General features: G+C 43.0%; 1 protein-coding gene across 2 annotated transcripts in view; it reads left to right on the top strand.

Annotated features, from left to right (window-relative positions):
* The window catches only part of LOC141564084 (protein-arginine deiminase type-1-like), a 386771-nt gene that overhangs the window by 353360 nt on the left and 9651 nt on the right, over nucleotides 1-23760 (top strand). For both annotated transcript variants that reach the window (XM_074306120.1, XM_074306121.1), the window contains 10 exons: nucleotides 3822-4002; nucleotides 6136-6208; nucleotides 7367-7428; nucleotides 10632-10749; nucleotides 10883-11008; nucleotides 11858-12033; nucleotides 12357-12457; nucleotides 15515-15638; nucleotides 18772-18879; nucleotides 19069-19220. In XM_074306120.1, coding sequence (XP_074162221.1) covers nucleotides 3822-4002; nucleotides 6136-6208; nucleotides 7367-7428; nucleotides 10632-10749; nucleotides 10883-11008; nucleotides 11858-12033; nucleotides 12357-12457; nucleotides 15515-15638; nucleotides 18772-18879; nucleotides 19069-19220 — 1221 coding nt within the window. The remainder of the gene's footprint in view (nucleotides 1-3821; nucleotides 4003-6135; nucleotides 6209-7366; nucleotides 7429-10631; nucleotides 10750-10882; nucleotides 11009-11857; nucleotides 12034-12356; nucleotides 12458-15514; nucleotides 15639-18771; nucleotides 18880-19068; nucleotides 19221-23760) is intronic.

Here is a 23760-nt window from a genome sequence, read left to right as displayed (position 1 = left end):
AGTGCAGTCCAGAGAATCTTGGGGGGGTTGTCTCTGAAACCCTTTCAGAGGGTTTACAAATTCAAAATTAATTTTTAGTAAAATTTACAAATATAACTCTCATAAACAAAACCTCTCAATAACTTTTAATTGCATAAAGGGATACTGAGAACAAAAGTTTGAGAAATACTGATTTAAATTAGTGTCCTCAGTTGACAGAAGGGGAAACTGAGGCCCATAGAAATTAAATGACCTGTCCAAGACTACCCACTCACAGAGAGACAAAGTAAGTTCTGCTGATTCAAAATCCATTATTCTGCTCTGCATTATGCTGCCTCTCACATGGGAGGAGAGGGTTGGATGAGATGACCTTTCAACAGAACACTGGTCCCTAATATTTAAAGACAGGGTAGTGCTGCCATGTGGGCCCAGGAAAAGACTTATGCTGTTTGTATTTAATAGAATATATATGTACATATATAAATAATTACATGTATGTGTGTGTATGTTGTTAGCTACCCAGTCAGGTTGAGGTCATTGTGTGTACCTGTGAACTGTACTCAGGCCTGAGGTCACAAATGACCAGTAGAATGCAATGTGTTTCTAAGAGTTAGGGACATTCATTTTTATTTTTGTATCCCCAGCCATATGGAGTATAAGAGATATCTTTCTGAGACATAAGTCTGACTGTGTGACTGCTCTAGTAAACAAACTTCAGTGGCTCCTCATTACTCCCAGGAGCAATTTTTTTTTGGTGAGGTGTTTAGGATTCAGTGACTTGCCCAGGGTCACACAGCTAGTAAGTGTTAAGTGTCTAAGGCTAGATTTGAACTCAGATCCTCCTGATTCCAGCCATGTAGCTGACCCACCAGAAGCAATTTTTTAAAAATCCTTTTTTTGGCTTTTAAAACAGTTAACAACTTGTCTCCTTCCTACATTTTAAGTTTTCTTATACTTTCTTTTGCTCCATGTGCTTTAAGATCCAGGTCACTATCTTTCTTGTATATAATACTCTATGTTTTTTCTCTAAATGATTTGCCTGGCTGTCTCCCATGAGATGTTCTTCTTCCTCATCTTTTCCTTCTGGCTTCCTTTAAGACTGAGGAAAGGGGGGGAGCTAACTGGTGCAGTGGATGGAACATTAGCCCTGGAGTCAGGAGGGCCTGAGTTCAAATTTGGCCTTCAACATTTACTGTATCATCCTGGGGAAGTTACTTTAATCCTAATTGCCTCAAAAAAAAAAAAAAAAAAGGAGCTGAAATCCCATCTTTTTCAGGAGCTCTTTCTAGGTCCCTCCCACTGCTAGTACTTTCTCTCTGAGATTGCCTTCCATTTACATTGTATGGATCTTGTATGCACATAGTTGTTTATGAATTGTCTTCTGTATTAGCGTGTAAACCATTGGAGGCAGCAGCTCTTTTTGCCTTTCTGTGTATCTCCAGTACTTAAGAAGCCTGGCACATAATAACTATTTAATAAAGGCTTGCTGGTTGGCTAACTAGATTGCTTAATAAAAATGCATTGTTTGATTAATGACAGGGACGATTTTTTTGGCCATTGGCTCATCAGTGCCAGCCTACTACTCTATTAGCAACTATTCTTGGATTTTTGATTGATTGTATTTGGCTTCTCCAGGACTAGGGATTGAAAACTTGAATGTTTACTATTGATCACTGGGAAAATGGTGGGGGAGGGAAGAGCCATGCTATTAGCATGGCTAGTAGCATTCTCTCTCTCTGTTCCTGAAGAGTCAGTCAGCCTTGTGTCCTAGCTGGAGTGAGTGAGATGTCTTTGTTGTTATTTGTTTGTTGTTTGTTATCCCTAATTGTTATTGTTGTGGTTATTTGTCCCTGAGTCTTAAAGAGGATCCTTGCATCTGGGAAGTGAGGTCATGAAATGCAAATGAGTTGGATTTAAATAAGGGAGGGCTATGCTGGGATACCTGCCTCACTTTCTCCTATACAGGCTTCTGGGTTTAAAGGCAAAATATAATTGGGATAACTGAAATAGGCATTGGATGTGGTGGGAGACCTCGGCCTTTTTAAGCTGAGGTCTTTATTTTTTCCCCCTTTTTATGTCTTTTTATTTACAAGATATATGCATGGGTTAGAGTACAAGGGATAATGTTGTAAAAAAAAATTACCTATGCATATGTACTGTCAAAAAAGTGTTATAATTATAAAAATTTATAATAAATAAATAAATAAATATTATTTTTAAAAATGCACTCACAATCTATGTATCTTGCAAATTTTAGGGTGCCATAAAAATGTTAGCTATAATTTAGGCTTGATGTCAGGAACATTTTCCCAATAATCCGTTATCCAAAGGTGGGATGGGCTACCTTAGGAAGGAATGGTTTCCCCTTGTTGAAGGTCTTCAAGAAAAAATCAGATGACCATTTGTTGGCTGTGTGACCTGGGGCATATTGCTTAAGTTACTTCTACCTTAATTTTCTCACCTGTAAAATGGGGATAATAACAGCCCCTACCTCCAAGGATTGTTGTGAAGATCAAATTAGATAAGATTGGTAAAGCACTTAGCACAGTGCCTGGCATGTAGTAAACTGCTGAATAAATAAATACTTGTTTTAAAAATGTCTTAGTTGGGATTCCTTTTCAGGGATGGGTTAGGTCATCTGAAAAAGGTCTTTCCATTTTTGAATTTTGTAAGCACCGTTCTTACAGGATGGCCTGCTCCATAAAGTGATGAGCTCTGCGTTACTAAACGTCTTCTGGATGAAGTTGAATCACAGAATTCTAAATCAGTCAACCAGCAGTTAGTCACCAGTCAGTCTTTTTTTTTTCCAGTTGAGTCTGGGTCTTTGGGACCCCATTTGAGGTTTTCTTGGCAAAAAATACCCGAGTGGTTTTCTCCAGCTTATGTTACAGATGAGAAAACTGAAGTAAACAGGGTTAAGTGACTTGCCTGGGAGTTGACACAGCTATTGTCTGAGGCCGGATTTGAGCTCAGGAAGATGAGCCTTTTGGACTCCAATCCCTGCACTGAATCATCTAGTTGCCTTCTTATTAATCACTTACTATATGTTGGACATAAGTGCTAGAGATACAAAAGAAGGCCGGAACAGTCCTGCCTTCGAGGAGCTTACATTCTAATGGGAGGAGACATCATGTAAAGAACCTGGAATATGCCAGATATATCTGGAGTAAATGGAAGGTTATCTGAAAGGCTCTGATTTGGTGAGAGTGGGGGAAGGCTTCTTACCAAGGTGGAACTCCAGTCTGGAGGACAGCCAGGGAAAACAAGGGGATGTGAAAAGGGAATGCGTTCCTGATGTGGGGGACAGCCAGGAGAGATATTGAAAAGGAATGGAGGAGACAGCTAGGTGGCGCAGTGGATAGAGCACCAGCCCTGAAGTCAGGAGGACCTGGGTTCAAATCTGGCCTTAGACATTTAACACTTCCTGGCTGTGTGACCCTGGGCAAGTCACCTAACTCCAAATGCCTCAAAAAAAAAAGAAAAGAAAAGATATGGAGAAAGAAAATGTAGTGTCATAATTGTGGACACAGCCCTTCCAAACACAGTCTCCCCATGCTGTGTCTACACACAGTTCATCGACAATCATTTATCTGCTTTGACGACTAGCCATCCTGAGCCACTGTATCCACCAAATCCACCATTGTGTCTTCCCAATTGGTCCTCATGGCCTTGGGTTTGGGGATGACAATTGCATTTTACAGATGGGGAAACGGAGGTCCCAAAGAGAGGCCTGGATAGAGAGATGTGTGAGCTAATATGAGTGTTCTTCCTTCCATGGTGAAGCCCTGAGACCCTGGGATGGCTTTCTGGCTTACCTCCTTCTTGTCTCCTTTCCCATTCAGTTCAGTACCTCCAGGAGCTGTGACTTTCAAGGTCACCGGAAGCTCATCAGTGCAGATCTACATGGAATACGACCCTAACAATGTGAGTGAACCCCCAGCTGATGAACACTGGCCTTTGGATGCTGACGTGGACGTCATCCTAACCGTGGAGGCCGCCAGTACCAAAGTTGATGATGTCAAGGTGAGAGGGAGGCTCCATGAATCCCCCCAGACTCTTACACACACACACACACACACACACACACACACACACACACACACACACACACACACACTCACACACACTCATACACACACACATACACACACACACTCACACACACTCATACACACACACTCACACACATACTCACACACACACTCACACACACACTCACACACACACACTCACACACTCACACACACACACTCATACACACACTCACACACACACACTCACACACTCACACACACTCACACACACTCACCCTCTCACACACTCACACACACTCACACACACACACACACACACACACACACACACACACACCCCTCCCCTTTCTCTTTATATATCTACTTAATACACATATCTTCTCTTATGTACCTTCTCCACGCTTCTGTACGGACTGAAGCACATATTCACACTGGCATACCCCCCAGGACGTTACATAATTCTCCATGTTCCTTCCCTTCCCCACTGCACACTTCGGTTTCCCCTTCATTTACTTGTTGTCTCTCCCATTAGAATGAAAGCTTTTTGAGGGCAGGGAAGGCTTTGTCATTTTCCTCTGTATCCTTGTCATTTAATACAATTCTTGGCCCATAGTAAGCATTTAATAAATGCTTATTGATTAAGTGATGGACACCCACACTCATACATATGAATGTCTCCCTCCACCCAACATATCTTCAAACTCAATCATATGTAACATACTCACCTATACACTTTATTATACTATGGATATTGTAAACACATGGATATTGGCTTACAAGAGCACACACTGTGTAATCCACCTGCTTGATCTTCTGACATACACATACAACACACACACTGTGGGCACTCCTCACATACCTGACACACTGAAATATAGACATAAATATATCTTTTCCTGTCCTGGGCCACTAGTTCTCCAGACATTCCTGTTTGACCAATTTGCTCCCACAATTTCCCTTCTTTCTTTCCTGAGCAGTAGAATAGCTGAATTGGAAGAATCTTTAAAACTTTAGATTTGGGAGGGACAACCGTAGAGGACCACAGATAGTGGGGAACTCTGGGCGAGGTAGGAGACCCTTTAGCCCAGTAAAAGGAACTCTGCTGACAGTGTCTGGTTCTGCTCCCCATCCCCCCACCAAGGGCTCTCTGTTCTCCTGAGACTTCAGGGGATGTGACAACCTGTGTTATGATTAAAGCAGAGTGTTACTAAGCAGCAAAGAGTCATCTATACACAATAGCAAGTTGGTTATGTGGTCCCAGGTGGGCAGTGTGCTATGGTTATGTAAGGGTATTAAGGTATATAAGGTTTAGAGAATTTGGAATAAATGGGCTCCATGTTTGACCATCCATGAGTCCTGCCTTTTTTCTCCTCTTCTCAGACCACGGACTCTGGCTGTGACCCTACAGCGAGCTTGTCTGGACACTACAGACAACAAAATGTAGAATATCATAATTATCAAAGTTGAAAAAGACTTTAGGATATAGATGGTCAGATCTGAGAAGGCCCCTAGAATATAGATTGTCAGAGCATGGAGGGTTCTTAGAACAAGGAGATCAGAGCTGGGAGGGGCCTTAGAATCTAGGATGTCAGAGCTGGGAGGGCCCTTAGAACCCAAGATGTCAGAGCTGGGAGGGCCCTTAGAACCCGGGATGTCAGAGCTGGGAGGGCCCTTAGAACCCAGGATGTCAGAGCTGGGAGGGCCCTTAGAACCCAGGAGGTCAGAGCTGGGAGGGCCCTTAGAACCCAGGAGGTCAGAGCTGGGAGGGCCCTTAGAACCCAGGATGTCAGAGCTGGGAGGGCCCTTAGAACCCGGGATGTCAGAGCTGAGAGGGCCCTTAGAACACAGGATGTCAGAGCTAGAAATCACCTAGTCTAGACTCCTCATTTTACAGATGGGGAAAGTGAGGTCACTCAGTACTTTCTACTTGATCTGCTGGTTCTGAGCTCTCATTGAACATCACTGGGGTGACTGGCCTTTCAATCTAAGCCATGACTTTAGGGTCTTCCTGTGTGGTTCAGGCAGCACAATCACAGCCAGGTTTCTCTGCTCCGCCGGCTCCAAGCCTCCTGGAGCTTCCTGAGAGCATTGATTCTGCACTGGCCCCACGATGTTTCCACAGGTACGCGTCTCTTACTATGGGAAGAATGGGAGCCAAGCTCTTGGCCAGGCCCTGCTATATCTCACTGCCATTGGTAAGTAGTCCAGAGTCACTTGCCCTTTACCTCTTTGTTTCCATGCCTCCATGATTATTCTGTTGGATACCCAGCAAGCTTCCACGAGGCACATGATCTAGAACCTCTTATGCTTCAGATCTCAGGTTTGCTCTAGACTTGCTCTATAATATTCAGAAAGATGCTCAGTCTCTCTGAGCCTCAGTTTCCAAGCAGATCCTGTCCTCTCTGCCCTTTCTACCTTCCATTGAAGTATGACATGGATCAGTAGGATCTTGCTGGTGAGAGTATTAAACTCCTGGGGGGAGAAGGATGTTATTTGATTTCTTCTTGTAAATGGAAACTGAAGAGTTTATAGATAGCACCTTGGAGCTAGAGGTCCCTTAGAACACAGAATGTTAAAGTTGAGAAACCTTTAGAACATGGAATGTTAGAGTTGGGGGAGTCCTTAGAATATAAAATACCAGAGCTGAAAGGAGCCTTAGAACACGGAATGTCAGAGCTGAGAGGGGACCTAGATTAGAAGACAAAATGTGAGAAGCGAAAAAGTGCCTTAGAATGTAAAATGTCAGAACTGGAGAATTTTGAACATAGAACATTACAAGTAGAAGGTACCTTAACTTAGAACATAGGATGTCAGAGTTTGGAGAGACTTTAGAACAGAGACTGGAAGAGCTTAGAGCATATTGTAGAATGATAAGGAAACAGAACACAGCATGCTAGAGTCAAATTGAGTATATGGAATGTTAGAACTGGAAGATCTTAGAGATCACTCATCAAATATGCTCTTTTACAGTTGAGGAAACTGAGTCCCAATGGATAAAATTATTTGTTCAAAACAAAATGACTACATGGTGACAGATCTCTGATTTATCCTCCACCCACAGGGCATAGTTACAGTTCTTATAGATTTAGCCATTGGGGGGAAAGTGTTCAGCATCCTAGGTTTTCAATCTTTCCACCTGCCCCAACCACAAGTATAACAGTTTACAGGATAGGGTTCTACCAGGTTTCCAAGACACAGACCATAGAGACGTGCTCTGGCAATGCATTGTATGAATGGAGTGTCAAGGCAGGGCAGAAAATGTGACTGTTTAGGATGCTATTGTACCAGGGGCCTCTGCTTAGAGCTAGTGCCTCCAGGGAGGCTAATGGTCACTTTGCTGTGTGATTTTTCAGAAGTTTCTCTGGATGTTGACACGGGCCGTACTGGAACAATAAAGAGGAACAAAGATGACAAGGTAAACTTTTCCAAGTATTACCCTGATCTGGGAAAACTAGCAAATTCTCAGAGATTTTGGTAGGGACGATAAATCTCTGGAATCAGTTATTTTCACCCTCCCTACGTCTAATCCCCAATGTGATAATATTTGTAAAGTGCCCAGCACAATGTCTGATACATAGTAGGTGCTTAATAAATGTTCCTTTTCCTTCCCTTTCCTACTTTTCCCTTCTCTTCCCTTTCTTTCCCTTCTAAAAATGGAGCAGAGAATGGCAGAGTGAGGATTAATATCACTAAAGAGGTGGGAAAAGTGATTCCAAGAAAGATCCCATCGGGTTAATAGCCTCATTGATAAGTCTCGTATGACTCTTGCTAATTTGAGAAAGGTGGGATTGCTGAGATCTACATTTCACCCCTGTTTAACTGGATTGAGAGAAGGGAGGAGGTGCCATTATTATCCCCTTTTTACGAGTGAGGAAACTGAGGCAGATTGAGGTGAAGTATATACAGCTGGAAAGTATCTGAGGCTGAACTTCTTGATTCCAGGGCTAGAACTTTATAGTTACCTATCTATTACAGGGCCCAGGGCTCAATAAGGAGAGGATAGTTTGGCTATACCCAAACTCATAAGATTCCCTCTGGGGTACTGTGTACAATTACGGACACCACGCCCTTCCACTCCTTCATTTTATAATTGTATAATCTAGTGTCTCATTCTCTTCCATCTGCATGGGCCCTTGCTTTAAGCAAACCCAATATGGGAAAATCCAGGATTCAAAGGCAGGTAGATATATCACCTCTGACCCTTGCCTGGACCAGTGAGGACATCTTTCCTTGACCCTCTTCCATTTATTCTGCCCCCATGAACTTCCATAACCAATAAATTGACAACACTTCTTACGTTAATGAAATAATATTCATGATTATTTATAAATAATTTCATTAGTAATTATTATTAATTTAGAGATTACTTGTTATTAATATTATTATTTATAATAACTTAAAAGACATAATAACGCTGACCAATGCAATGACCAACCCTAATCCCAGAGAATGTTTGAGGAAATATACTCTCCATCCCTTGTTAGAGAAGAGAGGGTCTCAGGGTGTAGAAAGAGACATATTTTTAGACTTGGTTACTCTGGAAATTAATTTTACTTGACTATGAATATTTGCTACAAAAATAAGTGTTTTTTCTTTTTTTCAGCAGTGGAGGGAGGTAGTTAGGAAAAGAGAAAATAAACCTTTGTTAATCAAAATTTCTTTTTTTTTTTTAAAGCTAGCATTTATATTGTGTTTTATGATCTTCAAAGTAACTTACGTATATATCATCTGATTCTCAGAACAATCCTGGGGTATAGGTGTTATTATTACATTATTATTATAATTATATATAAGCAAAGTTATGTGGCTTGCCTACATTCACACAGCTAATAAATGTCTTGAACCCAAGTTGGAGTCTTGAGCTTTATCCACTACACCAAAGCTTCTTAAACTGTGGGTTGGGACTGTATATGGGCTTGTATAACTGATTGTGGGGCTAGTGAAATATTTGGCAACAGTAAAAAATATCAAAGATTTTATTAAGATTTAATTCTTTATGTAAAAATAAACAAACAGGGGAAGTGGATAGAGCAGCAGCCCAGAAGTCAGGAGGACCTGAGTTCAAATTTGGCTCAGACACTTAACACTTCCTGACTGTGTGAGCCTGGGCAAGTCACTTAACCCCAACTGCCTTAGCAAAAAAGCCAAAAAACCAAAAACAAACACATCCATTTCATTAGTTTGCAGATATGTATTTATAAATTACAAATTTATATTTATAAATGATATGTATTTATTTATAGGTATATATATACATATAAATGATATGTATTTATAGATGATAAATTTTATAAATTTATATATATAAATTTATATTTATAAAGGATAACTATATATCTGCATACTAATGAAATGGATGTATTTGTTTATTTTTTTATACCTTTAATAAATGGTAATGAATTTATTATCAGGAAATGTTTGGTTTCATATACCTATATACCCAAGGTCAATTTAAAATTAAATTTAAAAATTAATAAAATTAATATTTAACAATTATTCATTAATATTTAATAAAATTAATTTAATAAAATAAAAATTAAATTAAAATTTTTAAAAATTAAAAATTTCTGGGGAGAAAAGGGGTCGCAAGTGGGAAAAATTTAAGAAGTCCTGTGCTATGCTACCTAGTTCTTACTCTGTACTGAGTGTGATAAGAGGATCCCTGCCCTCAAAGAGGTTATATTCTAATAAGGAAGATGATATAGCCTTTCTTTTGAAGTTGGGAAGGAGATGGGTGGGGTGAGTGGGTGGAAACTTTGGTGGTGGCTAGGAATTTTCCAGGAAGTGTTGTGATGACCTGGTTCAGGCAAAATTAGGAGCCAGCTCAACCATTTAATTAAAGTCCGGAGTCCAGGGGCAGCGAGTTGTGGGAAGAGGATGGGGGTGAGAGAGGCCCTGGCCAGAGAGATCTTACCTTCTCCGTCTCTCCCTCCTTTGACCCTCCCTCTCCATCTCCCATCCCCCCAATCCGACCACCACAGTTAATGTCTCACCTGGACTTTTGCTGTAGCCTCCCTTTGGTCTCTCTGCCTCCATTGTTCCCCTTCTCCAATTCTTTCGGGTTGTGTTTGATAAGAATCAATCTAAAGTGTTTATTCAAACTATGATTCCCTGTTGCTTTAAGGGTTCAATAAAACCTCCTTCGCCATATGTTTAGGGACCTTCAGAAGCTGCCCCCGTCTTCCTCTCCATCCTCATGGGTACTCCATGCTCTACTCAAAATATACTCTGGTCTTTCTTGCCCACTTGCCTGAAATGCGCTCTCCCCTCAGCTCAGACTTTCAGATGAGTCTGCCTTCAAAGCCCGGTTTGGTGACACTTCCCTCCTACCTACCACCCCCTCCCCTCAGCCAAAAGCGCTTTCCCCTCCTCACATTTCTCTGTAATACTCTGTCCCTATTCCTGCCTTTGTTTGGTCGCTCTTTGTCTTTTATTTTCCTCCCATGTGACAATATCTTACTTCCTCTTACTCCATTCGGTGAGAATGTTAAGTTCCTTGAAGGGAGGGATCTTGTCATTTTTGTCTAATTATCTCCAGAGCCGAATACAAGAAGAATTTGTGCTTAATAGGCTCTGACTAAATGATCGGTGAATGGGATTTAATTTCTTTGGCTGCAGAAAACATGGAGCTGGGGTCCAGAAGGCCGCGGGGCAATCCTTTTGGTGAACTGCGACAGGGATAGTCCCCTCCCTGGGGGAGTCGACTACTCTCATAGTCGCTTGTATTCCCTGGCAGGTAAGTGGGGGGTGGGAGCCCTGTAGTCCAGGCAGGATAAAGGGGAGAATCCCATAGACCACGCCCCTTTTATTGCCATGAGAGGGGAGGGGGTAGTCCCAAGAGACCCTCCTCAAGCTTTGCATCTCCACAGACCTGCAGGATATGTCCAAGATGGTGCTCTGGACCAATGGCCCTGATAAGATCTTCGATGACCACAAGCTTGTCCTGCACGTGTCACACAATGACTCAGACAAAGTGAGGGTATTCCATGCCCAAGGTGAGGAAGAAGTCACCCAGCACGGTCCTGCTGGCCTAGATCAATGTGCCCGTCTGTATCTGGGTGCAGATATGCCCAGAAGGGAAGCTTCCTTTTTTTTCTCTCCTTTCTCTTTCTCTCTTCCCAAATGTCTTCTTCCTTCCCTCCCTCCCTCTCTCCTTCCTTCCTTCTTCTTTCCTTCCTTTTTCTTTCTTCCTTCCTTCCTTTCCTCCCTGCTTCTTTCCCTTTATCCTTACTTCCCTTCTTCCTTTTTTTTTCCTTCCCTACTTCTTTCCTTCTCCCTCCTTTCATTCTTCCTTTCCTCCCTCCCTGCTTCCTTCTCTTCCTTCCTTCCTTACTTCTCTCCCTCCTTCTTTCCCTTTGTCCTTCATTGCCTCCCTTTTTTCTTCCTTCCTTTCCTCCTTCCTTCCTTTTTCCCTCCCTCCTTTCTTTCTTTTCTCCCTTCCTCCTTCCTTCCCTCCCTTCCTTCTTTCTTCTTTCCCTCTCTCCCCCCTTCCTTCTTTCCTTTCTTTCCCCTTTTCCTCTTTTCTCCTTCCCTTCCTCTTTCTTACCTTCCCTCCCTCCTTCTTTCCCCTTCTTTTCCCATTTTTCCTCTTCCCTGCCTTTCTCCCTAAGTACTGTTTGAGATCCTGCAATACATAGTCTCATTTCTAGGGAACAAATGATAGGCCATGTAGCCAGCTCACTTACTCTCTGCATCAGCCTTCTCTTGTTGCCATTCCTGCTTTGACCAGAATCTGGTCAATCGTACTTTCCTGCTGTGACTGGGACTTCAACCAGGTAACTTTTCAAGATAACTCACCTCCCTACCCCCAGGAAAGATCCTCTTACTCCCTGATTTTCTCCCAGGTGGGAACCGCATTTCCGACTACAAGAGGGTCCTTGGACCCGACAAATTGTCATACAACGTGGAGCGGGGCCCTGGGGAGCAGGAGATCACCTTCTATGTGGAGGGCCTTGCCTTCCCTGATGCTGATTTCTTTGGACTGGTCTCCTTCGACATCACCCTGATGGACACAGATGGAGTATGGCTTGGCAAGGAGGCGGGCATCCTTGGGAAATCCAAGGCTGGAGAGGCTGGTGGGGAGATAGGGGGATAGCTGTGGCTTCCCAAGGAGACCCAAGGAGTTGTTGGTTGGCCAACACAGAGAGGTTTGTTTAAGGATGGGTGGGTAGATAGGGGAACATGTGTGTGTGACATACACACATGAAATCCATGATACTCCGAATTTCACTGGGAATCCAGTTATGAGCCAGGTGGCTTTGGGATTGAGAATCCTGGCACTAGAAATCTGAAGTCCAGTTTCCAGCTGAGTAGTCAGGACACTGCATCCATCTGTTCCCACAGCTCCTTGAAACCCCGATTTTCACAGACACGGTGGTGTTCCGAGTGGCCCCTTGGATTATGACCCCTAACACCCAGACACCCCTGGATGTTTACGTGTGCAGGTGAGGCGACCCCTTCCTTTCCCAGAACTCTGGGTTTTTTCTCTACTTCTGCCCTTGGGTGTGATCTGGAGGGAAGCAAAGCACAGTATCTCCAACTGCCTTTCAAACATCTGGAGCTGGACGGACACCAAAATCCAGCTTGTCATCTTTCTCCCTCAGTCCTCCCGCACAGAGTACCACCTTCCCCCCAGCCGCTCAAGCTCCCAACCTGGAAGTCATCTTAAAGTAAAAGGGATGGACTACACGGGTTCTAAGATTTTATAGAACCAAATTCCTCGGGAGACGGTCAATCTGACTAGGAGACTCTCTCAAGCACATACAGGGTGCATATATCAGGAGGTGGGGTTGAAAGCAGGAGAGCTATACAATTCTATAAGCATTTATTAAACACCTACTTGTCCTAGTAGCATCTTTCTCCCTCCCCACTTCTGGGATTACTGGAGAGGAGATCATCTGAAGGAAGTTCTAGGGATGGGGTAGAGCCTGATTGCCATGATTAGGAGGATCAAGAAGACAGAGAGAAAGGAAGGAAATGAACATTTATACAGCACCATATGATGTCATTTGATCCCTGCAGCACCTTGTGAGGGAGTTGCTGTTATTTCATTTTATAATGATGAAATGAGCTGCACATCAATTCTGGGAATTTTATTTTATTATCCCCATTTTACAGATATGGAGACTGAGGCAAGCAGTGTTTAGTGACTTGCCCAGAATCACATAGTTAGTAAGTGTCTGAGGCTGGATTTAAATTCAGGTATTCCTTAATCCAACCCAGTGGTATGTCCACTGCTACTCTAGCTGCCTCAGACAGAGGGCTGGTAATATGTGTCTAGCTGGAAGCTGACTTGGGTCCTGTGAGTATGAAAGAAGAAGCAGGAGAATGGAGAGGGAATGGAGCTGTATTGTGAAGGATTTTAGATGCTTATCTAATGACTTTAGAGGTAATAGAGAGGGACTGAAGTTTCTTTATCTGGTCAGGGATGTGTGTTAGGAAGAATTTTATGGATGGATGATGGGAAATAAAGGATTGGGGGCAAGTGTCAAGTCCCTCCTAAATCAGGAGTCATAAAATGGATAGAACTGGAAGGAACATAAGAGATCATTTTTTTTTAAATGAGACCACAGGATATATGGATTTCAGAAGGTTTATGAACTTAGAGGAGAAATCCATTTTTATTTTTCATAAACCTTTTCCTAAATTAAGCATTCATTTCAATTATTCAAAAATATTCTTTTAAGAAGGGGGCCATAGGCCTTCCCCCAGACTGCCATAGGGTCCATGACACAGCAGAGGTTAAGAACCCTCGCTCTTCAGTTAACAGATGGGGAAACTGAGGCCAACAGAAGGGGAGCAATTTGCATGAGATCCAAAAGCAGTTAATGTGGGAGGGTTGGTTGCTTCTATTGAAAGGAGGGAGGCAGGCTTCAGATTAACTGCAAACAAAGCCTCTTCAGAGGGGCAAGTGAGGGAGCCTGGGCAGCCTCTCTCTTGGGAGGTCTGAAAGAAGGGAAAACAGAAGGAGCTCCCTAACACAGGATCTGGTGCTTGGGCCTTTGGTTCTGGCAGAAGATGTCAGCTGGTGCTTCTGAGTCTCATTCCCTGGTTCTGCTCTCGATGTTCTGTTTGGACTGAGCCCAATCATTTCCTTTCCTTCCGTGAGTCACAGTCCCTGCCTCCAGCCTGGAGAATAAGATTTATCCGGGGAGCCTGTTTTTAGGCTCAGCAGGGCTGACTATCAGAAGTCCTCCCCAGATCATTAGGTAAGAGGTTAGAACTTAAGGCAAAACTCCTGTCATGTCAGACATGAAGGGAGTGATCCCACAGGTTGGTTTGGTCTTTGGCAGCCAAGAGCCCTGGCTTCGAAGCCTCTTTTGCCATTGACTTCCTGTTTGGCCTTGAAAATCACTTCCTTTCCTTACCTCAGGACAATCAACTTTAAATATGAGGAATTCCCTTCCAACTCCAATAGCCAATTTCCTAACTTCCCTTCTATTTTCTAAAGTTTCTTTTTAGCTCTGAAATCTTATTTTTTATTAATAAATGCAGAAAATGACAAATTACAACCCTTATTCATGCTATATCTCAAAAATCAGAGCCATGGAAAACTTTTGAAATAATTTTTTCAAATTTAGAAAAAGAATTTAAATATATATATATTTCCAAAGCCATATGAATTGCATTGGAGAAATACTAGAATTCTACATATATACTGGATATATAATATATATAGATAAATACTAGAATTTCCCATGTAACTGTAGAGCAAGGATGCCTGCCTTTTCCATTACTTTTGAAATGATTCTATATATGTTAGAAATAGTAATTAGACAATTTTTGTAAATAAAAATTTTTATGTGCATTTTATGATTTATTAAATTATAAACACTCTGAGGGCAAGAACTATCTCCCCCCAGTCTATAATGTCTTGCATAGAATAAGTCTTTAATAAATGCTACTTGAATGAATGATTGAAACTTAGAACTCTTCTCTAATGCATGTATAAACTTAGATACAACATTATAACATGGACATTGATTCTGTGACATCTTATGTTCAAAATATTTTATCTTTAATGTTCAATGTTCTAAGACCCTCCAAGGTTTGAAATTTTATTTTCTAAGGGTCCTCTCAGCTCTGACATTTCATGTTCTATGGCATTCTATGTTCTCAGATTCTTTCTGTGCTCTGACATTCTGTGTTCTAAGGGCGCTTTCAGCTCTGACATCCCATGTTCTAAGGGCCCTCCCAGCTCTGACAGTCTGTGTCCTAAGGGCCCTCCCAGCCCTGACAGTTTATGATTCCATAGGCTATGGTTTTTATCCACAAGCCATTGATGGAACAACTGAACAACTTTACCTTTTTATACAACAAACCTCATCCTTGTCCCTGTGCTTTGGACCTCTTGCTTCTGATTTGGGTCCGGCCTTCTCCTTGCCCCAAGTAGATTAACAATTGGAAGATCCTTTTTAGGGTGGATCTGGTAACCAAATATGACAAGAGTTTATTAATAAAGTCTTTTATTTGACATTTCTTCCTTCTCGGCCCATTCTCAGTCTTGTGGAGCGAGAATCATTCCAGGCTGACTTTCTTGATGCTATGACCTACTTGACATTGAAGGCTAAGTGTCAACTGATCATCTGTCCATTGGTGGATAACCGAAATGATCGCTGGATCCAGGTAACCTGGGTGGAAGGACAAATCATGGGGAACAACCCATGTCAGAAGGGTGTGTGTGTGTGTGTGTGTGTGTGTGTGTGTGTGTGTGTGTGTGTGTGTGTGTGAGAAAGAGAGAGAGAGACAGAGAGAGAGAGAGACAGAGAGACAGAGACAGAGAGAGAGAGATGAAAGAGAGAGATGAGAGAGAGATTGAGAAAGAGAGAGAGACAAGAGAGAGAGACGAGAGAGAGAAAGAGAGAGACAGAGAGAGAGATTGAGAAAGAGAGAGAGAGACGAGAGAAAGAGAGATGAAAGAGAGAGACGAGAGAGAGAGAAAGAGAGAGAGAGAGAGAAAGAGAGAGACGAGAGAGAGAAAGAGAGAGAAAGAGAGAGAGACAGAGAGAGAGAGAGATGAAAGAGAGAGACGAGAGAGAGATTGAGAAAGAGAGAGAGACAGAGACAGAGAGAGAGAGATGAAAGAGAGAGACGAGAGAGAGAGAAAGAGAGAGAGAGAGAGAGACGAGAGAGAGAGATTGAGAAAGAGAGAGAGACAGAGAGACAGAGACAGAGAGAGAGAGAGATGAGAGAGAGAGACAGAGAAAGAGAGAGACAGAGAAAGAGAGATTGAGAGAGAGAGAGAGAGAGAGAGAGAGAGAGAGAGAGAGAGAGAGGAGGAGAGAGAGACAGAGACAGAGAGAGAGACAGAGACAGAGAGAGACAGAGAGACAGAGAGAGAGATGAAAGAGAGAGAGAGAAAGAGAGAGAGACAGAGAGACAGACAGAGAGACGAGAGAGAGAGAGATTGAGTAAGAGAGAGAGATGAGAGAGAGAGGAGAGAGAGAGAGAGAGAGAGAGAGAGAGAGACAGAGAGAGACAGAGACAGAGACAGAGAGAGAGATGAAAGAGAGAGATGAGAGAGAGAGATTGAGAAAGAGAGAGAGACAAGAGAGAGAGATGAGAGAGAGAAAGAGAGAGACAGAGAGAGAGATTGAGAAAGAGAGAGAGATGATAGAAAGAGAGATGAAAGAGAGAGACGAGAGAGAGAGAGACAGAGAAAGAGAGATTGAGAGAGAGAGACGAGAGAGAGAGAGAAAGAGAGAGAGACAGAGAGACAGACAGAGAGATGAGAGAGAGAGAGATTGAGTAAGAGAGAGAGATGAGAGAGAGAGACAAAAGAGAGAGAGGAGAGAGAGAGGAGAAAGAGAGACAGAGAGAGGAGAGAGAAGAGAGAGACAGAGAGAGAGAGCGCAAAGCTGGCTCTTTGACTTTTTCCTAACATTGCTTGAACTTGCAAACATTTGACTTTTGAGGGCTTGACCCAGCCAGCTAAGGGTGGAGTAGGGGCAGGGATGGAGGATTGTTCCGATCCTACAGTGACTTCTATGGGGAAAGTAAGACGTATGATGTCAAAACAGGCCCTTGTCTTTCCCAAAATGGCTTTTGTTAAGCTAGTGTGAGAGAGGAGAGTTGGTATAGTGGATGGAGGGCTAGCCTTGGAGTCAGGGCACCATGGATACAAGTACCTCCAAGTGTCCTTGCAATTAACTCCTGAGTAAGTCACAGAGCAGTTTCTGATTTCTGTGGATGGAAAGAGTTCCCACATTGGGAATTTCTATACTGGTAAAATTGTTGGTCTGGGTAATCCTCCCCCACCCCCTTCCCCAAATAAAGTTGGGGTTCAGGGCTTCTGGGGCCAGTGGGTCTATGTGGTTTCCATCACCCTCTTACCTTACTCTACTCTGGAACACAAGTCCCAACTCAGACCCCATTCGGTGCCTTTAGATCGCAGAGTTCTCACTCAACCTGCGTCCACACAAGTCAGACTCCTCTTGATTGCCTTTTATCCCACATCCTGAACCCCAGCCCAGGTTTCTTCATATACTATGATGGAAAAAGCACTGGGAGATCTGGGTTCAAGTCTAGTCTCTAAAACTTCCTCATCTGTCAAATGAGCTCAGGGGAAATGGCAATCCACTCAATATCTCTGCCAAGAAAACCCCAATGGGGGCCATTATTGAAGAGACTCAGCAACAAGCAACAAGCTGGGTGACCCTCGGCAAAGCCCCACTTCTCCAAATTCCCTCTGGAGGCAAGCACCGTAATACTTTTGTCTTAGTATGCCAGGACTAATAGAAGCAGCATGGTGAAGAGGAGACGATGATGTCCTTCCCCAGCCATTTACCAGCCACATGACTCTTGATCCATTACCTAGCCTCAATGTGCCTACTAAGTCGAGTTCCTAACCCTTGAGAAAATAACAATTTCCTTAAATATTTCAGGTATTTCCAGGCCCTGACACAATATCTTCCCATAAGTGATTGATCAGCATTTGTTGAATTGACTTGAATCTGTTAAATGGGAATGATACAATGGCACAATGGAAAGACTTGGTTTGTTGTTGCTGTTATTCAGTTGTGTCTGCCTCTTCGTGACTCTTTGGGGTTTTCTTGGCAAAGGTACTGGACTGGCTTCCCATTTCCTTTTCCTTGGGAAAACCAAGGCAAACAGGGTAAAGTGACTTGGCCAAGGTCACACAGTTAGTAATAGTCTGAGGCTGGATTTGGACTCAGGGAAAGAAGTCTTCCTGACTCCAAGTATCCTATCCACTGGACCACCTAGCTGCCCCAGTGCCTGGGCTCAAATTCTTTTTTTTTTTTTTTAACCAATTAATTTTTTACCAATTATTTTACCAATTATTGCCAATGTGATTCCTAAGCTCTTTAAAATTTTACTTAAAACTTTTTAAGTTTTCTTAACTGTAAAATATGAGACTTGGAACAGACAAGCTCTTGGGACCCTTCCAACTCTTGATCTAGGATCCCATCATAGTCTTCCAACCTCAGAAAAATCTTGTGAGAAAAGTGTTTTGTAACCTCAAAGCATTCTAGAAATGGGTCATTGGGTCAGTGATCCAGAATTAGAAGGACCCTTAGAGAGCCTCTCGTCCAATGCACCCATTTTATAAATGAAGAAATTGAAACCCGATGAGTTGAGGAGCCTATTCAAAGTTGCATAGGTAATAAGTGCCAGAGGTAGGATTTGAACTTGAGTTCTCTGACTTCAGAACCAGTGCTTTCCCCACCACACCGTAACATCTTCTATCTGACCATGATGTGACTATAATTGGATTTGTTCCTGCCTCTCACTTCCTCAGGATGAAATGGAGTTTGGCTACATAGAAGCGCCTCACAAAGCTTTTCCGGTTGTCTTCGATTCTCCTCGGAACAGAGGGCTGAAGAATTTTCCCGTTAAGAGGGTCCTGGTATGTGGCAGGGGTCCTAGTCCATTCTGGATGATTGAGGTATTCCGTGATGCATGTTCCAAGGGTGGAGGCTCAATGCAGGGAAGGAGACTCAGCAGAGGTGTAGAAGATCCTGCAGTTTCTCCCCTTTCTTCCTTGTCCTGTTTCCCTTCCCTGACCCTGGTGGGGCTTTGCTCCCTCTCTCCCCAGGGCCCCGACTTTGGTTATGTGACCCGAGAGCCTGCTCATGGAGGCGTCTCCAGCCTTGACTCCTTTGGAAACCTCGATGTTAGTCCACCTGTCACTGTCCGGGGGAAGGAATATCCACTGGGCAGAATCCTCATTGGGAGCAGCTTCCCCAAGTAAGGGGGTGGCCATGGGGGAGAATGAGGAGGGAAGGGGATAAGGGGCGGGACTACCTATAACTCTCTCCAACCAGCACCCAAGCCATTTGGTTATTATTATTATTATTTATTATTAGGCACAGAGGCTAATAAAGCTAATCAGAGAATGGTTGAAATCTAAAACTGTGAAGGACCTTAATGATTATCTAGACCAACTCAGATGCTCAGATGAGGACACTGAGGCACAAGCTGGCTTAATCGAGACTGCACAGGTAGTAAGGTCATAGAATGTTGGAATTTAGAAGATTGGAAAGAGTGTATTATAGACTTTAAAATCATAACATTTGGGGGCAGCTGGATGGCGCAGTGGAGAGAGCACCAGCCTTGAATTCAGAAGGACCCGAGTTCAAATCTGGTCTCGGACACTTAACACTTCCTACCTGTGTGACCCTGGGCAAGTCACTTAACCCCAATTGCCTCAAGAAAAAAAAAAAAAAAGATAGCTTCTAACTTTGATATCTTTTAAAAGTTCCTCTTACCTCTTAAAACCTGTATCCCCAGATTCTTTCCAATCTCTGACAGTCTATATTTTAAGCTTTGGCATTATGTTCTAGCCTCCTTTCACATTCTGAAATTTGACATTCTAAAGCCCCTCTTAACACTCACATTTTGAGGTCATTAACAGCTTTGAGATTCTTTTTTAAGGTCTTTCTCAAGTTCTGGGGTCTAAGGTCTTTTTTTTTTTTTTTACTTCTGATATTGTTTTAAGATTTCCTTTTAGCTCTGAAAGTAGTGACCTTGTTGACTCGGTGGGTGGGAGAGCTATTGGGCAGCCTTGGATATAGGAAGGGAAAGAGACTCATCGATTCCTTCTTGCTTAATGATCCTGGGTTTCACAAAGGTCTATATGACTATACAGCAAATGTTGCTGGGATACAGCTCAGCATTCTCCCAGCCTGGGGACCGACTTAGGATGATTGAGTGGTTGGTTAAGATGCCAGAATGACAGAAGTGATCAAACAAGAACCTGCTGGTTTGAATCTGTCAGAAAACAAGGCTTTGGGGGCTTAAACAACTTCTGCTCCACCCCTCGGGTTGAATATCACCCATGTGTTCTCAGTGGGAACCTCCAGAGAGCTCCAGCACATGGACATCCACCCACCTCCGGCTCCCAGGGAATGGAGTGTGCTGTGGGAGGGATCTGTGCAGCCCCTAATGAAGTCCTTCCCAAGATAATGGCTGTTTGAGCTCATGTCACTGTAAGGTCAAATGGAGCTGGGGGCTGGCCCTCTTGTCACGTGCTCTCCAACATCAGAATCTGGAAGCAGAGAGATCTGGATCTCAGAGAGAGTTCTAAGGTCAAAGAGACTGAGAGACTGAGTCCAGAAATCCAAAGAGCTCTTTCATTTACAATCTCTAGGACTGGACTGGGCGGGGGCCTCTTTCTGGCTCTGGACCAAATCCACGCAGCGTAGTTGGGGTACTCAGGGCTGAGCTGCTGCCATGTTTACAAGGTCAGGAGCGGAGCACTAAGCTATTTGGTGATTCATAGCTAAAACACTCACATCGTGGCTTGATTCTGAAATCCAGTGGCAGGGAACCCTAGAGAGCACGACCCACGTGATGGACTGCTTGCTCCCTACTGGGCTCTTTCTGGACCTGCCCATGTGAAGATGTTGCTTGTTTTGGGGGGAGGGCAGAGCTGATATCCCAACGAGAAGTTTGGGGTATGAGCTCCACAGAGAGACGCATGGAGGGGTGAGGATGAGGATTTGTGGTAGAGATTTCAGGGCTGCCCACCAACCTTCCCCACTGGGAGTGGAGGGGTTGGGTTGAGCCCCAAAGAGCTCATTTATCCACTCCCAGAGAAAGAACCCCTACTATGAGAAATGGAGAAGAGATTGCCTACTATGTGCCAGGCACTGTGCTAGGAACAGGGTTCAAGTACAAAGAAGGAAAGATTCCCTTTACACGATGAACTTATATTCTAATGGGGAAGATAACAAGTACTTTAAAATATAATATGATATAATATAACAAAGTTATGAAGTATGAAGTAGTTGAGATATGAGTTTGTCTCCTTGCCATTCCAGGGCAGGTTTTCCAGGGGTTTCCCAACCATTGCTTTCTGTCCTGGGTCTTCTTGTCCATCCATCCCCCCCAAGCCAGTGTACCTTTGCCCATTGTCCCGTGTTGTGCTGTCTGTGAGAGGAGTTAGGGTGCAGACGAAAGATCAGGCATGACGCCTGAGCAGATCTACTCCTGGCTGTGGGGCTAACTTTAGCCCAATTATTTCTCCCCTTTGAACTTTGCAGGGATGCGGGAGGATGAGACCTCTGGAGACTTCTCTAGCTCTAATTCTCTGTTCTAAACGATCTTCCAGCTTTGACATCCTCTGTTCTCCCACCTACATTATTCTATATTCCGAGTTCTCTTCCATTTCTAACGATCTATGTTCTGAAGGCTCTTCCATCGCTGGTTGTCTAGGATCTCCCCAAGAGCTGATTCTTTGAACATGTGCTCCCTCTGGTGGAGACTTCTATAGGCGTGAGGTGACCATTCCTAGACCTAGGGTCCCGGGGACAGCTCCGCCCTTTAACCTACAAAGCAGCTGTTAGGGATGGGCTGTCACAGGAGAACTTTATCTGGAGGATTCTGGGTCTGTTTCTGTCTTCCAAGCAGTTCAGCATCATAGATTCCTTAGACATGCTTATGCTTCGCAGATAAGATCGCTGAGCCAGGAGGCCGTCAGCCTGCTTCCTAATCATTGAAACTTTCTGAGTCTCCCTGAGCTCATCCGTGAAAATGGAAATAATACCTGGAATTCCTAAAGATGGGGGTGGGGCGGGACTGGTTGATTTCTTAAAGATCTGATTTCTTAAAAATTACCCGTTTTCTCTTCAATCATCAAGGTCCAACCCTTAATTTTCCTTCCTTTTTTTTCCCTTCCTTCCCTCCTTTTCTCCCTCCTTCTTTCCTTGCCTCCCTCTTTTTCTTCCTTCCTCCCTTCTTCCTTTCTTCTTTTCTTCCTTCCTCCCTTCCTTCATTCCTTCCTTCCTCCTTCTCTCCATTCCTCTATGCCTTCCCTCTTTTCTTCCTTCCTTTCTCTCTTTTTCTTTTTTCTCTCTCCCTACTTTCCTTCCTTCCTTTCTCCCTTTTTTTTTCTTTCTTTCTTTCTTTCTTTCTTTCTTTCTTTCTTTCTTTCTTTCTTTCTTTCTTTCTTTCTTTCTTTCTTTCTTTCTTTCTTTCTTTCTTTCTTTCTTTCTTTCTTTCTTTCTTTCTTTCTTTCTTTCTTTCTTCCTCCCTTCCTCTCTCTCCCTTCCTTCTTTCCTTCTTTTTTCCTTCCTTTCTCTCTCTCTCCCTTCCTTCCTTTGTTTCTCCCTTTCTTTTTTTTTTCTTTTATGAGATACATTGTTTCTTCAGCCTAAAGAAAACATATTTACTCTAAATTTTTTTATATGAAATATTTTTAAATGTTTTACTGAAAACAATCTGGAAAGCCAACACACCCACCCAAACTTGTTTAGCAACTATTTACAGTTAAATGAATTCATTTCAAAGAATAAAATATCACAATGGTTTGGATCTCACTCCATTTCCCACGAAGTCTTTCTGTTTTGGCTTCTGTCACACTGCTCCCTCTGGTCTAGTCTTGACATTACCTCTTTACGTAAGGCAGAATCCCTGCCCCCACAGGAAGAAATCCTGCTTTTTAGGTTGATAGTTAGAAGATACCTTTATCCTAATCCTATTTATCCTAATCCTATTTTGGTCAAGTGAGGTTAGCATGTCGGTTAGTCTCCCTCTCTGAGGTGAGATCACTACCTCTTCTATGGTAACTGTTTTTCTCTTCTTTATTTGAGTTTCCAGATATTCTGAGAGTAACCTTTCCCTCATCTCATATTTTCTCTCTTCTTATATTATATTCTCTTTGGGGGGAAAAAAGAGAGGAGTTGAGAGTAGAAGAGCTTTGAGAAAGGGGGGAAGAAAACAAATATTTATTAAGCACCTTACTGTTCTCATAACAACTCTGGGAGGCACTATTATTCTGATTTTACAGTTGAGGAGACTGAGGCAGACAGGTGAAAGTGATGTATCCAGGGTTACATAGCTAGTAAATATCTGAGGCTGGTTTTGAACTCAGGTCTTCCTGACTCCAGACTTAGTGGTCTATCTATTATGTCCCCTAGCTATCTGATTCTCTTTCTGAAGAGAAGACTTTTAGAAAAGGAGAGGAGGGGAGAAAAAACAATGACAACTCAAAGCAAAGAGATGGGAGGAGAAAAGAAATAAGGATGGAAGGGAGAAATGGGAGAAAGAAAATTAGAGATAAAAGAAGGGGAAGAATGAATGTGAATGAGCTATTTAATCAACAAGGAAGAAAATGCCCAAATGATGGTGTCAGGTCTCCTGGTCTTGGACATGGGACTTATGATTTTGGGTCCTTTCTGGATGGAGTTTCCAGGGAGAAAAAGACAAAGGTGATAATCATCACAGGGTGGATGTCTTTGGAAGTCCTACTGCATTAGGTAACCTTCTCTAGATTGGCAGGATTCTC

This window comes from Sminthopsis crassicaudata, chromosome 3 (assembly GCF_048593235.1).
Source record: "Sminthopsis crassicaudata isolate SCR6 chromosome 3, ASM4859323v1, whole genome shotgun sequence".
Lineage (NCBI taxonomy): Eukaryota > Metazoa > Chordata > Mammalia > Dasyuromorphia > Dasyuridae > Sminthopsis > Sminthopsis crassicaudata.
This window is presented reverse-complemented; position numbering and strand designations above follow the sequence as displayed.